Source organism: Exophiala oligosperma (genome assembly GCF_000835515.1).
Source record: "Exophiala oligosperma strain CBS 72588 unplaced genomic scaffold supercont1.1, whole genome shotgun sequence".
Taxonomy (NCBI): domain Eukaryota; kingdom Fungi; phylum Ascomycota; class Eurotiomycetes; order Chaetothyriales; family Herpotrichiellaceae; genus Exophiala; species Exophiala oligosperma.
The window spans coordinates 2,574,743-2,590,884 of record NW_015622818.1 but is presented as its reverse complement, the minus strand read 5'-3'; the positions used below and the strand labels follow the sequence as shown (position 1 = coordinate 2,590,884).

At 51.1% G+C, this 16,142-nt stretch overlaps 4 protein-coding genes across 4 annotated transcripts; 1 reads left to right on the top strand and 3 right to left on the bottom strand.

Moving 5' to 3' along the window:
* The first annotated feature begins 345 nt into the window (after positions 1-345).
* On the top strand, positions 346-6,666 carry PV06_00899 (fatty acid synthase subunit alpha). Its single transcript, XM_016401460.1, has one exon. It carries the CDS (start codon positions 755-757, stop codon positions 6,350-6,352), a length of 5,598 nt encoding a protein of 1,865 aa, XP_016268513.1. The 5' UTR covers positions 346-754; the 3' UTR covers positions 6,353-6,666.
* A 92-nt stretch (positions 6,667-6,758) lies between these two features.
* Positions 6,759-8,174, bottom strand: PV06_00898 (uncharacterized protein; the record flags this gene model as incomplete). Its single annotated transcript, XM_016401459.1, has 1 exon — positions 6,759-8,174. Exon 1 carries the CDS (start codon positions 7,926-7,928, stop codon positions 6,759-6,761), a length of 1,170 nt encoding a protein of 389 aa, XP_016268512.1. The 5' UTR covers positions 7,929-8,174.
* A 1,174-nt stretch (positions 8,175-9,348) lies between these two features.
* Positions 9,349-9,708, bottom strand: PV06_00897 (uncharacterized protein; the record flags this gene model as incomplete). The annotated part of the gene is made up of 1 exon (XM_016401458.1): positions 9,349-9,708. One exon carries the CDS (start codon positions 9,706-9,708, stop codon positions 9,349-9,351), a length of 360 nt encoding a protein of 119 aa, XP_016268511.1.
* Positions 9,709-10,587: 879 nt separating this feature from the next.
* PV06_00896 (uncharacterized protein) lies at positions 10,588-11,986 on the bottom strand. The gene has a single exon (XM_016401457.1). It carries the CDS (start codon positions 11,585-11,587, stop codon positions 11,006-11,008), a length of 582 nt encoding a protein of 193 aa, XP_016268510.1. The 5' UTR covers positions 11,588-11,986; the 3' UTR covers positions 10,588-11,005.
* Positions 11,987-16,142: the final 4,156 nt, after the last annotated feature.

Sequence of the window (16,142 nt, the reverse complement as noted above, 5' to 3'; positions counted from 1 at the left end):
GTATTCTCACTTCCCAACACAATTGTAGAGATGTGTTCTCCAGGTGTCCTGAAGGTACCTGGCTGTGGAGGCTATACGGATACGAGGTAAGGCCCCGACCAGACTGGCTTCTCCAACTGTCGAGGGCGCCATGCCTAAAGAGAATTGGCGGGGGGTCCAGGGCATGCTCTAGGTGGCCATGGGTGACATGGGTGGACTGATGATGGCTGTCTTTTGGGAGTCTTTCAGGCTGCTCAGGGTCCACTGAAATTCTCAACCAACGCTTCAAGCCGGCCGGGGAAGGCTGTTGGTGGTGCTGCTGGCCATCTCGTCAAGCCTCATCCTGCTGCAGCTTGACATCGTAGCGGAAAATTCGGACGGACATTGTTGCACCTTCGATCCCAACCAACTTTTCTCGTAGCAACACCTATCTCAACCCTCTTGTCCGTGTGTACATTGATTACTCTTCTTCTCCGATCACACACGAAGGTATCGGGACACTTCATCCCTCTATTGTCCTCCACCTCCATCCTCGTTCCATACTACTCTCGATCAATACCTCATTCAACACTCCTCCATTGACCACCACTACTGACTGTGTGCAAGCACAATTGCCCCTTCCTTAATACCTGTGCTTTGATACCCAGCCTTTGCTCTGATTCATTTCATTCAGCTTGGGCACTTCTGGTCGAGTACATAATCTTCTCTCGACCTCAAAAACACAACTACCACGAAGCTATTTTCCTCAAAATCGTCATAACCGCATCCCGCCATCATGCGTCCTGACGTCGAGCAAGAGCTCGCCCACACCCTGCTCGTTGAGCTCCTCGCATATCAATTTGCCTCTCCAGTGAGGTGGATTGAGACTCAAGATGTTATCCTTGAGACGAATAGAACAGAGAGGATCGTCGAGATCGGCCCCGCAGACACACTGGGTGGTATGGCAAAGAGAACGTTAGCATCCAAATACGAAGCATACGACGCAGCTACCTCTGTCTCACGGCAGGTTTTGGCATACAACAAAGATCAGAAAGAGATTTACTACGATGTTGACCCCATTGAAGAGGAACCTGCTCCGGCTGCTGCTGCGCCCGCCGCTTCTTCCTCAGCTCCAGCAGCTCCCGCACCCGCGGCCGCACCAGCAGCAGCAGCACCTCCCGCCTCCTCTGCCGGCCCTGCTGCGGCCGTCGCTGATGCCCCAGTCGCTGCTGTCGACATCCTCAGAGCCCTTGTTGCCCAGAAGCTGAAGAAGTCACTCGCAGATATCCCTCTGAGCAAAGCCATCAAAGATTTGGTCGGTGGAAAGTCCACACTACAGAATGAAATCCTCGGTGATTTGGGCAAAGAGTTTGGCTCAACTCCAGAGAAGCCCGAGGATACCCCTTTGGACGAACTGGGTGCTGCTATGCAATCGACATTCAACGGCCAGCTGGGCAAGCAGTCATCATCTCTGATTGCTCGCCTGGTGTCGTCCAAGATGCCGGGTGGCTTCAACATCACGGCCGTGAGAAAGCACCTTGAGACCACTTTTGGCCTAGGCCCTGGTCGACAAGACGGTGTACTGTTGCTCGCATTGACAATGGAGCCAGCAGCTCGTCTGGGCTCTGAGAACGATGCGAAGACCTATCTCGGCGATGTCGCGCAGAAGTATGCTTCGACAGCGGGCATTAGTCTCTCTTCTGCATCCGCAGGTGGTGCAGCTGCAGCTGGCGCTGGTGCTGGGATGATGATGGACCCTGCGGCGATCGATGCCCTAACCAAAGACCAACGTGCGCTTTTCAAGCAACAACTTGAATTGTTCGCCCGATATCTGAAGATGGATCTTCGATCAGGCGACAAGGCTTTCCTTGGTTCGCAGGAGAACAACAAGGCCCTTCAAGCTCAACTCGATTTGTGGAACACCGAGCACGGAGAGTTCTATGCCTCTGGAATTGAGCCATCCTTCAGCGCATTGAAAGCTCGTATCTACGACTCATCCTGGAATTGGGCTCGCCAAGATGCCCTGAGCATGTACTACGATATCATCTTTGGTCGTCTACAAGCTGTTGACCGCGAAATCGTCAGCCAGTGCATCCGCATCATGAACAGATCAAATCCAACCCTCATCGAGTACATGCAGTATCACATCGACAACTGCCCAACAGATCGAGGCGAGACCTATCAACTTGCCAAAGAGCTGGGTCAGCAGCTCATTGAGAACTGTAAGGATGTCCTCAACGAGGCACCTGTGTACAAAGACGTTGCAATTCCTACTGGTCCTCAGACAACAATTGACGCTCGTGGTAACCTTGACTACAAAGAGGTTCCCCGACAAAGTGCCCGCAAACTTGAGCAGTACGTCCGCGAGATGGCCGACGGCGGCAAGATCTCAGAATACAGTAACCGCACCAAGGTTCAGAATGACCTTCGCAATGTATACAAGTTGATCCGGAAGCAGCACAAACTGTCCAAAACTTCCCAGCTGCAATTCAACAGCTTGTACAAGGATGTTGTGCGTGCTCTCGCCATGAATGAGTCTCAGATCATGCCTCAGGAGAATGGGGATGTGAAGAGACCTGGCAAAAATGGATCGCTAACCCGTGCAACGATGAACGGTACGCTCAAGCAAGGAAAGACCGAAACCATTCCATTCCTTCATCTCAAGAAAAAGCAAGAGCACGGATGGGATTATAGTAAGAAGCTCACGGGCATCTACCTTGATGGCCTTGAGAATGCCGCTCGGGCCGGTATTACCTTCCAAGGCAAAATGGCGCTCATGACTGGCGCTGGCGCTGGATCTATCGGCGCCGAGGTGCTACAAGGTCTTATCAGCGGTGGTGCCAAAGTCGTTGTTACCACGAGCCGCTACTCACGTGAGGTCACCGAGTACTATCAGTCGATGTACGCTCGCTTCGGCGCTCGTGGTGCTCAGCTTGTGGTTGTTCCATTCAACCAAGGCAGTAAGCAGGACGTTGAGGCTCTGGTTGATTACATCTATGACAGCAAGAAGGGTCTCGGTTGGGACTTGGACTACATCGTGCCCTTCGCCGCTATCCCAGAGAATGGCCGTGAGATTGACAGCATCGACTCCAAGTCTGAGTTGGCGCACCGTATTATGTTGACCAACCTAGTCCGTCTCCTAGGCTCTGTCAAAGCCAAGAAGTTTGAAAGCGGATTTAACACTCGACCTGCTCAAGTCATCCTTCCTCTCTCGCCCAACCACGGTACATTTGGCAATGACGGCCTCTACTCTGAGTCTAAACTGGCCTTGGAGACTTTGTTCAACCGATGGTACTCAGAAAGCTGGGCTGACTATCTCACCATCTGCGGTGCCGTCATTGGCTGGACTCGTGGAACTGGCCTCATGAGCGGCAACAACATTGTTGCAGATGGTGTTGAGAAGCTTGGTGTCCGAACCTTCTCGCAGCAGGAAATGGCCTTCAACCTGTTAGGTCTTATGTCCCCTGCCATTGTTGATCTCTGCCAGACTGAACCTGTCTGGGCAGATCTCAATGGAGGTCTTCAATTCTTGCCCGACCTCAAAGACCTCATGACTCGTCTACGAGCGGAGATCATGGAGACAAGCGCAATCCGACAGGCTGTCACTAAAGAGACTGCTATCGAGAATCAGGTTGTCAACGGCGAAGACAGCGAAGCTCTCTACAAGAAGGTCACCATCGAACCTCGTGCCAATATCAAATTTGACTTTCCTACGTTGCCCGATTGGAAACAAGACATTGCCCCCCACAATGACAAACTTAAGGGTATGGTTGACCTTGATAAGGTTGTCGTCGTTACCGGCTTTTCCGAGGTTGGCCCCTGGGGTAACTCGCGCACTCGTTGGGAGATGGAAGCGTTCGGCGAGTTCTCTCTGGAAGGTTGCGTAGAGATGGCCTGGATGACCGGTCTCATCAAGAACCACAACGGTCCTCTCAAGGGCAAGTCCTACTCAGGATGGGTTGATTCAAAGACAAGCGAGCCTGTTGATGACAAGGACGTCAAGGCCAAATACGAGAAGCAAATCCTGGAGCACTCGGGTATCCGACTCATCGAGCCCGAGTTGTTCAATGGCTACGATCCGAAGAAGAAGCAACTGCTGCAGGAAATCCAGATCGAGGAAGATCTCGATCCGTTTGAGGCTTCCAAGGAGACCGCTGAGGAGTTCAAGCGACAACACGGTGAGAAGGTTGAAATTTTCGAACTCGAATCTGGCGAATACACTGTTCGCCTGAGGAAGGGCGCTACCCTTCTGATCCCTAAGGCTCTCCGATTCGATCGACTGGTTGCTGGCCAGATCCCGAGCGGCTGGAATGCAAAGCATTATGGTGTTCCAGATGATATCATCTCCCAAGTCGACCCAGTCACGCTTTTCGTGCTCGTGTGTACCGTCGAAGCACTCCTTGCGTCCGGTATTACCGATCCTTATGAGTTCTACAAGTATGTCCATCTTTCTGAGGTCGGAAACTGTGTCGGTTCTGGTATCGGTGGTACTACTGCACTTCGTGGCATGTACAAGGACAGATTCATGGACAAGCCCGTTCAGAAGGATATTCTGCAAGAATCCTTCATCAATACCATGGCCGCTTGGGTTAACATGCTGCTCTTATCGTCAACTGGTCCGATCAAGACTCCTGTCGGTGCCTGTGCCACTGCTGTCGAGTCTATCGACATTGGCTACGAGACTATTGTTGAAGGCAAGGCCCGTGTCTGCTTCGTTGGTGGCTTCGATGATTTCCAGGAGGAAGGCTCATACGAATTCGCCAATATGAAGGCTACCAGTAATGCCGAAGACGAATTCGCCCACGGCCGTACACCCAAGGAGATGTCTCGGCCTACTACCACCACCAGAAATGGTTTCATGGAGTCTCAAGGTTGCGGTATGCAAATCATCATGACCGCTCGCCTAGCTTTGGACATGGGAACTCCAATCTACGGCATTCTCGGCCTGGTCTCTACAGCCACTGACAAGATTGGTCGATCCGTTCCTGCTCCTGGACAAGGTGTGTTGACGAACGCCCGCGAGAATGCTGGCAAATTCCCGTCTCCATTGCTCGATATCAACTACCGCAGAAGGCAACTTGAGCACCGACGACGCGCCATCAAGAACTGGCAAGAATCTGAACTTCTGTATCTTCACGAGGAGGTTGCAGCTATGAAATCTCAAGCCGGCTTTGGCTTCGACGAGAAGACATACCTAGAAGAACGTGCCGCCCACATCGAGCGGGAGGCTGTCCGACAAGAGAAGGAGGCCCAAAACAGCTTGGGTAACAATTTCTGGAAGCAGGATCCTGCTATCGCTCCCCTCCGAGGTGCTCTTGCTACCTGGGGTCTGACCATCGACGACCTGGACGTTGCCTCCTTCCACGGTACTTCCACTGTGGCAAATGACAAGAACGAATCCGAAGTCATCTGTAAACAGATGGAACATTTGGGTCGTAAGAAGGGAAATGCTCTGCTTGGTATTTTCCAGAAATATCTCACTGGTCACCCCAAAGGTGCTGCTGGTGCTTGGATGTTCAACGGTTGCTTGCAAGTTTTGAACAGTGGTATTGTGCCAGGTAACCGGAATGCAGACAACGTGGACCAAGTTATGGAGAAATTCGACTACATTGTCTACCCCAGCCGGTCAATGCAAACTGATGGTGTCAAGGCATTCTCTGTGACCTCGTTTGGTTTTGGTCAAAAGGGTGCCCAAGCTATCGGTATTCACCCCAAGTACCTGTACGCCGCACTGGATCAATCAGAATTCCAGAGGTACAAACTCAAGGTTGAGGCTCGTCAAAAGAAAGCCTACCGATTCTTCCACAATGGCATGATCAACAACACCCTCTTCGTGGCCAAGACCCATGCACCATACCCTGATGAGTTGATGCAGACAGTTTTCTTAAACCCTGATCAGCGAGTCATTGCTGACAAGAAGTCTGGCGAGCTGACCTACAATTCGACTCTGCCTCAGAAGGCGTTGAGCACCAACGCTCAAGAGACAAAGGCTATGCTCGAGTCCCTCACGCAAGCAAGTGCTAAGGAGGGATCCAAAGTCGGTGTTGATGTTGAGGACATTCGAGCTATCAACATCGAAAATGACACCTTTGTGAAGAGGAACTTCACCGATGCCGAGCAGGCCTATTGCAACAAGGCTCCTTCTCCTCAGGCATCTTATGCTGGTCGCTGGAGCGCCAAAGAAGCCGTCTTCAAATCACTGGGTGTCTGCAGCAAAGGAGCGGGTGCTCCTCTTCAAGACATTGAGATCTTGAGTGATGAAACTGGCGCACCCAAGGTGTCCTTGCGTGGAGCCGCATTGCAAGCTGCCAAGGAGGCTGGCGTCAAGAACGTCAATGTCAGCATCAGTCACAGTGAAAGTCAAGCTATCGCCGTTGCTGTTTCAGCATTTTAAGATCCCGGCACGTGGATTGTATAAACTTTCATTATGGACGAAAAAAGATCCGACATAAAGAGTGTTTTTTGAAAAGGCAGCTTTTCTTTCTGTTTTTATAATAGTTGCATGGATGCCGTCTTTGTTTCAATGGGATGGCGATGGAAGGATACTCGGTGTCGTCTAGGTAGTAACCGAGGCGACTTTGCTTGTTTACTTAGTGTTGCTCTATCAACCTCACACATATGGGTACGTGGGAAATGAAGAAGAAAGGAGGGCACGGCTAGATTTACATATATTATTGTCAACAAAAGATACTTTTCACTATTCAGAAACTTGAAGTTTTGTCATAGCGTATACGTCTTGCTAGACTTTGTAATTTCTTCTATCCATGTGTGCACGAACAGATCTGTCGTCAGTGATACTTTTATTCGTCCATCTGCCACTGATACTCTAGGTCTGCATTCCGGCCCTTGCGACTGCGCGCTTGAAACCATTCCTTTTCGAAGCCGTTGCTGCGATCGACGCCGTCCCATCGCCACCCGGGTGATATGCCATATCGATTCGGCGGGGCGGCGCCCACGTAGACTTTTTTCCTCGTTTGGCCTGTTTTGCCTGCCACCGCCGCAGCCGCTGCCTTGGGGTCGGAGGCAACCACAGCGTCGTGTTCTTCGGCCTGTTTCTGTGCCATGTACGCCGCCATCGGGTCGTCCCAGCGCACTGCACGCTTGAGGTCCTCGTTCATGTCTTCGTCCTCGGCGCCGCGGGCCAGCGTGAGGAACTTGGCCTCCTCGAGGTCCTGCTTCCGGGCCTCCTTTTCGCGACGCTGCACGTCGCCCATGGCGTCCTCTCGCGCTTGACGCTCCGCGCGGCGTTTCTCTTCCTCGGCGGCACGGGCCTCGGCGCGTTTCATGCTGATGTCTATCCGACGACCGGTGGCGTCTCGGTAGATGGTTTCCTCTGCGGCCTCGGTTTCTTCATCGTCGTGGCCGCCGCCCTCTTTGCGGGACGACGACGAATTCTTTTTGCGTTGTTGTTCGCGAGCGAGCTCGCGTTCGCGTTCTCGTTCTTCGCGCTCGACGAGTCGTGCGGTATCGGCTGCCGTCTGGAGACCTGCCTTGGCGCCCGAGGACATGCGTGGTGTTCTGCCGTCGTCGACGACGGCGGGGGCGTCTTCGTCTTCGATCTCCCGTCTTCGTGCATCGGCTTCTTCGGCCGCCGCGGCGAGGATACGGTCTGCTTCCTCATCCTCCTCTGCCGGTGCCGATGTGGTGTTTGTCGTGTCGGGTTGTGCTATCACTTTCCATCCGCCGCCGCCTTTCTTCTTTCTGAATTCGGCGGACTTGACGTTCGTGTCGTAGATGGGCATGTCGCCGTCCTCGTCGTCCCGAGGCCGTAAGGAAGAGCCCTTGAGCGTGAGAGACTCGTCATCGTCCGCTATAACGAGCCCAGATTCGGCGGAAGGGTCTTTGTTCCTGCGTCGTTTCTTCTTCGGACGGGTCGAGTCTTGAAAATCGCCCGACCCATGCTGGTCGGACGAGTTGGAGGCTGTTAGATAATTCTTTGCGAGGTAGGCTGCAAGGTTGGAGGAAGGCATCTCGACGAGAAGGGAGGAGCTCTGGGCTCAGTGGAAGACGTAGTTTCGTGACAGCGTAGGGCGGATAGTTGGATGTCAATCATCAGTGCATAGAGCGAGCCCTCATCTTCGGGAGTTAGAAAGGAGAGCTGTACAGTGATTGCGAGGCCCAAGTGACGAATCCTCGACGGTGGATTGAGGACGATATGGTACGAGGTGGACTGTCGAATTTGTCGAGCGAGATATAAAGAGAGCACGCCAATATTGTGTCCCTACACAATCTTTTCTGTTGTTCAAACTCCGCAGGGACATTTGATCTGGAGAAAAAGACCAGGAAGGCTGCGCTAACTATGCGGGGACTAGTGCAGCCTTGCTATGCTTCCTACTCCCACTCTTGCTCGCCTTGATAGAAGGCTCTCCCTCCCATACGACTTGACGCAACAAGTAAGGCAGCAGTCGACGCTCAAGAACATGAGAGCTCTCGAGGAATCAAGTTATGAATGAGGGAGCCAATCAGAACCTCATCCTTGAGACGAAACTCAGTGCCAGAAAAGACCCAAGGATTTCTGGTTCGAATCCACACACACGTCCATATCACCGATCAGTGTTTTCAGGCTGACAGCAATATCCACAGAACAGCACACTACATATGGTACTGCCTGCATTGTATGACTCTCGATGGAGCTCTCAAATTTTCTGGACGACGCAGAGTTGCTCAACACCATGGCCCACCCAGCGTTTCGACAAGCTTTTTGCAGAGGGACCTTTGATCATCTCAGACGGACAAAGGAGCCGCCTCCGCCCCATATCACTACACTTTTATCTGGGCTTCCAATTTTTGAGAAAGTATAGCTGGTCTACTCTTGCAGATGGGATCTCTTTCCAAGGTACATCATGTCTTCTTCGTCGACTATTGCCGTCAAACGAGGTAGGTCATCTTCATTTTATTTTGTTTTTCTCCAACCAGAGTCGAAGGCGGGACTTTGTGTGGCTTTTTTTTGGCGTGAGGGCCAATTCGACTTCGAAAGAAACAACCATTTTCAACCATTTACTTGTGTCCACACATAGACATCCAGCCTCGTGAGAGTTCCGCCCGAGAGACCTGCGCGCCCAGTCATTTCAGAGTTACTACTCATCGGTACACCATCGAACCATGCTATGAGGCTCTTGAAAACAAGTACGTTCGTTGGTACTGTGTGCCCTCAAAAACTTTGCTATACCGGGTCCTCCATTTTACAAAGTTTCATCCAAAGGGTTGTGAGGACCTTCTCTGGGTGCTTCTGTTATAAAGTCCCCCGTCTTCTTCATTCTTCCCAGTCTCTGTAGGTGGAATCGTCCACAATACTCTTTTCACAGCGCCTTTTGAAAGCGACTTGAGATCTTCGAACTCCTTGGACCGAACGATTACAAACCACCGCGATATCTCTCTCTGTGACACTTGTCAACGACCAAACAACACACTTACACAATAACAATCTCTCAAACACTCTTTTGAACCTTTGAAAATGGCCAAGAGCACTGGGCCAACAGCAGCGACAACAACAACAGCAAATGTCCCAGCCAAGGAGAAGAACCAACCTTCCTTGTCGTTGTCAAAATTTTCCTTCTCCCCCGACCGTTCCGACAACAGCAGTGCCGACCTGGTCAAAGAACCCTCGAGGTCATGTGCGTGCCCGATGAGCCCAAGACCACTATCAACGCCTTCCTCCTCAAGGACTACGACAACGACAAACAAAGTCACCGTACACCCAGCACGCAAACCCTGCGGGGCGTGCGAGTACAATGACGAACGCGAACCCATATGGGAAGAACCCGAGGACTTTGTGTCTCGCCTAGGATCCCGTGGTCGCGCCGTCAAGGAGTCTTCCGAAAACGACGTTGACGACGAGCGCAAGATGAGTACCAACAGCACCAGCCGAACCACCAGGTCCAGCAGTCAAGGTTCGCACCTGGCTTTTGCGAATGGTACCAAACGAAGGTTGACTGATCCTACGGCGCCAACCACCAAGTCATCTTCCTCATCATCTCCTTCTTCTTCTTCTTCTTCTTCTTCTTCTTCTTCTTCTTCTTCTTCTTCTTCTTCTTCTTCTTCTTCTTCTTCTTCTTCTTCTCCTTCTTCTTCTTTTTGGCATCGAATCTTGCCATTCTAGAGATGAATTCGACTCTCGGTCGTGGACAAGGATATGGAAGGAAGCAAACATGTTGGTGATGGATAGGGGGAAAGGGTGGACGACTTATGACTGACGAATTATGAATTATGATGATGAGATTTTTTTCTGTATAAACCTGAAGTAACCATGTACCCAACGGTCCAACACCATCGGCACGTTGAAACCAGGAACTATAGAGTATTGTGGAGGAATAGGTAGAGTAGAGTACCCAAGATGGAGTAACTGAAATCCCCTACCGTACCTGAGGGAAAATGGGATACGAGAAAACGGACACGAGTACGAGTACGGATACGAAAAAGGAGATGAAGAAACGGGCAAAAGGTTCACTTGGCGTGCGTCATTGTTGTTGTACGCCACCCCGCGTCAAGTCGCTGAACGCGTCACATGCCAGTCCTGCCTGCGATAACCCATCAGGTACTCGTATGAGATGAGATGAGACCAGACGAGACGAAAAGTGCATCAGATTTATTGATCAACTGACAGCTCAATCATCGAGCTTCAAAAGAACATTAGTCATTCTCAAATGATAATAATAATAATAATCTCTGTACGGAGTACTGCATAATCATAACCCAGGCACGCATACTGCTCCTAAGAATTCGTAGGAATTCCTCGTTTACCAGAATAAACGCCAACAAGCCAACCCAAGGGAACATTGTGTCCCATACCAGTACTGTGTACTGACTGTATAGTCCCAAAAGGAAGAAGTTCTCATATCCTCAAGAAGCGCCGATTTCCCAATTTCCTCGTAATGCGTTATGATGAGGAGCAAAATTCCGGCTTCCCTAATGATGTTTCCTCGGGGGTATCTTTGATGCTAACAGAGAAGAAAAAGAAAGGAAAAGGAAAGTAGTGGCATTATTAGAATCGAAAACCACACACACAAAGTTGGTGAACCAAGCGCCTTGAGGCCCCATCGCAACACACTCAATTCAAGTGAGTGTGGTCAATCATCTCAAATTCAAGGTCAAGGGATTCGTCCTCGTCGGTTGAGATTTCGGCCATTTCTTTGCCATCGACGACATCGTATTCCTTCTTGATGAGTTTGTCGGTCTCGTTGTTTTCAAAACGTCGTAGGGCCTGGGAGACGGCGTTGCTGAGAAGGTCCGAGCCGGCACGAGGGCCGGTGCGAGAGTCGTAGCTGTACAAGAAATCCGCCTCGGAGGGGATGGGTGCCGCAGATGCGTCCGAGACATCTTCCTCCTCGGAGTTGTCGGAGACGTGGGCCAGGGGGCCGTCGAGGGCGTCGACGACTTCGTTCCGAAAGACCTTGCGGGCGAGGGTGGCAGTCTGGGAAGTGACTCGGTTCTTGTGGTGCTGTTTGTGTCTCGCCTCGCTGGCGGTCAGGTGTTGACCCTTGGGACGGCCGATACATTTGTAGCAGTTGGCCGTGGGTTCATCGTGCTGAGTGCAGGGCTGGGTCACCTGGCCCTTTCCACCTCTTGCCCACTTGCGGTTGTGGTTCTTGTCTCGTTGGTATGGTTTGGCTTCGCTGCGTAGGTCTGACATGGTGTGTGTGAGAGAAAGGTAGTGGAAGAGACGGAGGGTTTCGTATGGATATTAAGGTGGTGGTGGTGGTGGTGGCGAAGGGTTGGGGGAGAGAGCACGCAAGAAGGTTATAGTACGACGAGAAATGACGTGTTCAGGAAGGTTCTCGAGACAGACAGATCCGAGAGGGTGAAAGAAACAAAGAGATCGGTGGTATGTATGGACGAGGACGAGGACGAGGACGAGGACAAGTGTTCGAAGTGTGTTGGTGGTAGATAAAACAAAGAAAGTACAAGAACAACCCGGGGAGACAGAGAGCTGTTGTTGGTATTATTGAGAAAGAGATAAGAAGGAGAGGAAGGTAGAGAACGCGTATTGAGGAGGACAAGGACGGGGTTTATGAGAAGGAGGAGTTTGACTGTAAATCAACTCTCCTGCGATACCCATAACACGTATGTACAGTGAGTAATAACTTGTCACACGGCGCGTAGGGATGAGTCGGCCGAATGATACGAGTTCTAGACAAGGCACGGGTTCGGATGGTTTGGTACAATTATTAGATGTATTACAACTCGTCAATGTACGTACTGTAGATACTCGTCCCTCGGTATCGCATGTGGAGATGATGGAGGGAGGGGGGGAAAGATGATGAACCACTACGAGTACGGAGGTACAGCTGCGTTGGATGATGATGGCGATTGGTTGGACGAGGTTGATGTGAAAGGAGTCCAGGCGCCTTGAGTCACCCACGCTATGTATCGTAGACAAGAGATAGGGAAATGTAGGAGATGAGAAACGTGGGACTATGGCGAGTCATCTGCCACCTCCTTGTCGGTGGCTTGAGATCCGAGCTTCCTTGGGTTCATTATTGTCATTGTCACGCACGGAGCCCGACGGGTTGATTGGAGCAAAACAGGAATCAGTGATTCAGGCAGGATTCAAGGCAGGCTTCTCTTGTTCTATCTAAAGAATTAAATGACCTCATTCATTCAAAGGCAATGAGGCTGATGTTTCGAGTTGATGCTCTTGGAATCCGAGTTGCCGCTGACATCCTACATCCTCCTAGGATCTCTACTCGTCCGCCTGATCATTGCGAGCACTACTCTGTACAGCCACTTCGTTATCTCCATCATCTCCATCCGTTCCCTCATCGATATCATCTTTTTATGACGTCCTCATACTCCGTATTTGTGCCCCAATATTATCTCGAATCATCGAACTCCTTGTACTCGGTACAAATGTGATGACTCAAGATCCCCAAGATCGCCTTTCCATAGTATCCTCAACCACTCAATTCTATGCATTTGCTTCCTCCATCTTTTCGTATGACTCTATCTGAACTAGAGACGACTCAACTCCACAAAAACACCGCGTACGAGTAACCCAGTACCATATTGCCCCAGACCTGCATTATTGAGAATGACTCATCAAACCCCGGCACACCAGTCGGAAGGTGTAGGCATTTGCCTGTGAGTCAAGTAGTGCTTAGCTCCATGAAGCTCTCCATGGAAGCATCCGTTCCTGAGCTTCATTCGATACTCAAAATGTACCTTTCCGGCGTGACATGGTGATATCTCGGTCGGTTCGTTCAGTAACAGCAATATTTGATAGGTAGTCGTGTATCGTCTCATTATCCAAGGGTCGAACTCCAAGTCTTTGCCTGACACAACAGTGTTCCTGACTCACTTGTTCACTCACTCTTCCCTTTCGTCGTCACTCTCACCCTCGCTATCATCCTCCCCTTCCAACCGTTTCGGAAACCATCCAAACCGGCCCAAATCCACACTCATCTCCTCCACTCCCCTCGCGTCGCCAACCACGACCCCTTCGGCCCTCAACCTTTCCGCCTGCCTCATGGCCGCCTCGCCCCCGTCCCCCCTCGGACTGATCCCACCTTTCGAATTGACCACCCTCTGCCAAGGCACGTTGTTGTCGTGGTAGAACCACTTGTCCGGCTCGGCGGGGTCAAAGGTAGGCAGATGCTTCAGACACACCCCAACCTGACGCGCGCGTTTCGGGAACCCCAACAATATCGCAATATGACCGTAACTCGTGCATTTGCCAAAGGGGATCTGTTGGACGGCCGAGTAGACGGCTTGGAACCACCATTGGGCTTCGTCTGATTGTTCCCGTGGCATTTTCGGTTTTAAACTCTTCCTTTCCTAATCTTCGCGCGTATACGAGATGGTCCACCGTTGTTATCACTCACTGTTGAACACCGGGTACAGCAACAATGGGCTTCCAGTGAGCACAGAGATGTATGGCTCTTCTAAAATGTGCTAGAGCATAGATCTAGGAATGAGCGGTGACCGAAAAAAAAACCACGATGCTGATAATCATCAGTAAATAATGTGGGGAAGAACTGGATGAGAAATCACAAATGTTTATCAAAATACGGGACATGGTAATGGTTTAGTCTTCATTCTGTACACGCTCCATGAAACCATCCAACAGGATTACTACACTACTACCTGACTTGTGCAGATAACGATCCACGGCGAGTTCTTGAATACCTAACGATCTACGGTGCTCCAGCTTCACTCAAACGACGACTCACCAACAACCTCCCTACATCCTCTTCATGTCTTCTAAGATACCCTGGACGTTTGCGAACCTTAGCTCTTCAAGCGTCTCCTGCCACAACTTTTCGATGATCCGTTTACCCTCTGGGGTATACATTAGCTGCACAAACCTAGAAATAACGTTTGAGTCAGTGAGCTCCAGCAAGGGTCGCATATACTCACGGCCATATTTTCCATCCCATGATATAACACCCATGTGACTCCTTGCCCTTCGTCACCGTAGCATCAACGTAAGTCGAAGCGCCAACCCCCAGGGACCTCGCAGCAACGTGGCCCCAGAACGCCATAAAGGCCGATCCTGCAAACCCCAGGTCGCGGGTCAAACCTGTGCCCCTGACGTAGCCCGGGTCGACAATATTGACCACCACATCATCCGCAGAGACATAGTCAGCCACTTTGTAGAGGAACATCATGGGGAGAACTTTGGAAATGTTGTACTGATCCAAGACGTCAAAGTTTTTGGCATCGTCCAACGAAGCCAGGAGTGGAGAGTCCATTCGGCTGCGGAACTTGGCTTGGAAGGCGAGGCCAGAGCCGACGATCGAGATCCGACCGGGTCCTCCTGGTGCGGACCTGCGCTTGAGGACCGGAAGGAGGAGGATACACAGTAACGCAGTCGAGATGTAGTTGACTTGGATGGTTTCTTCGTGGCCGGTGCCAGCCACGAGCTTGGGCTTCGTCTTTCTCACGCCAGCGTTCAGAATGACTATGTCGACTCGTACCAGTTGCTCGACCTGCGTGACGAAGCTTCGGATCGAATCATAAGACGTCATGTCCAGCTGAAATACTTGAACAGTCGCCTTGGGGTACTTCGTACGAAGAACGTCGGCGGCTCCCTCGCCTTTGGTGACAGATCGGACGGCAATGATCAAATGCGAGAGTCTGAGCGAGAGAAGCTGAGCCGAGGCCTCGAGACCAAGACCTTGATTGGCACCGGTCACGATGGCGACCTTGCCGCTGAGGTCGGTGTCTGCTGAAGGCCATACAGGCCTGGTACGAAATTGATTCTTAATGAAGATGTGAGGGAAGAATGGAGAGGTAACGGGCTGCATGTTCTTAGACGACGCCATGATGCTTCGGGTGTCTGATAGGTGAACAAGTCCATGTTCAGCAGGCAAATGCAGCAGGTCGAAGCTGTATTTGTATTATCCATCTCACCTGCGGTATCGCTCACCTATTTCACAGATTCTTCTGTCTCGAGTTGTTTTCCGCTCAGGGGAGGATGGAGTGTCCTGACAGCATCGAGACAAAGTGGATAGAAACCATTCAAGCTACACCGAGAACGGTAAACAATTGAAGTCTTGGCGATTGACTTTACTGGATTGGACGCTCGCTATGGCCATCCCTCGCTTGCTGGACTTTTGCCTCTGCATCACTTTCTGACTTTGGAACAAGGCGAAATCTCAATTGAAAACTGCGTTGGGAAATCAATCAAGGATGTCTCGGCACCTCTGAGAGGCAATGATGCCACAAACTACTCTCATCGGCCTTCCCGGACGATACTTCTGAGGTGCTACGCAGCTAGATTGCAAGGACCGACCATACGTTGAGCACGGCGACCACGGTGCGGTGAAGGTTCCAAGAGTTGTACAAAACGACCTCTTCTGATTTGTATTCATATTGGAAATATGGGCCCACAGCAGACATTGCGTGAGCCTGACAACATGATATCGTCCCCTGTGAACGATTTGCTCATATTGAGTCTCTAGGGAATTTTCGGTTCATCCTATCAACTGATGTTGAGAACAAAGACTCCGACACCCGAAAGGTCATTAGAAGTCATGTAATGCGAGGAAAGAATCGAATCAAACCGCGGAGAAAAGGTCAACACCTTGCACATCAAGACATACCAAAGAAAAACTCTCAGATTTCCCACGGCCCCCTTTACCCTCCAAAGGTCCCGAGATCGCTATGCTCAGACCTTGCCATTATTCCATTTCCTGATACCGTGGAGCCCGCTCTGATTGCAGATGTCCTCTTGTGTGAGCAGCCAA

What these genes read in the sequence shown, in the direction of transcription:
- PV06_00899 (XM_016401460.1), top strand. Translation starts at nt 755, where the DNA reads ATGCGTCCTGACGTCGAGCAAGAGCTCGCCCACACCCTGCTCGTTGAG.
- PV06_00896 (XM_016401457.1), bottom strand. Translation starts at nt 11,587, where the DNA reads ATGTCAGACCTACGCAGCGAAGCCAAACCATACCAACGAGACAAGAAC.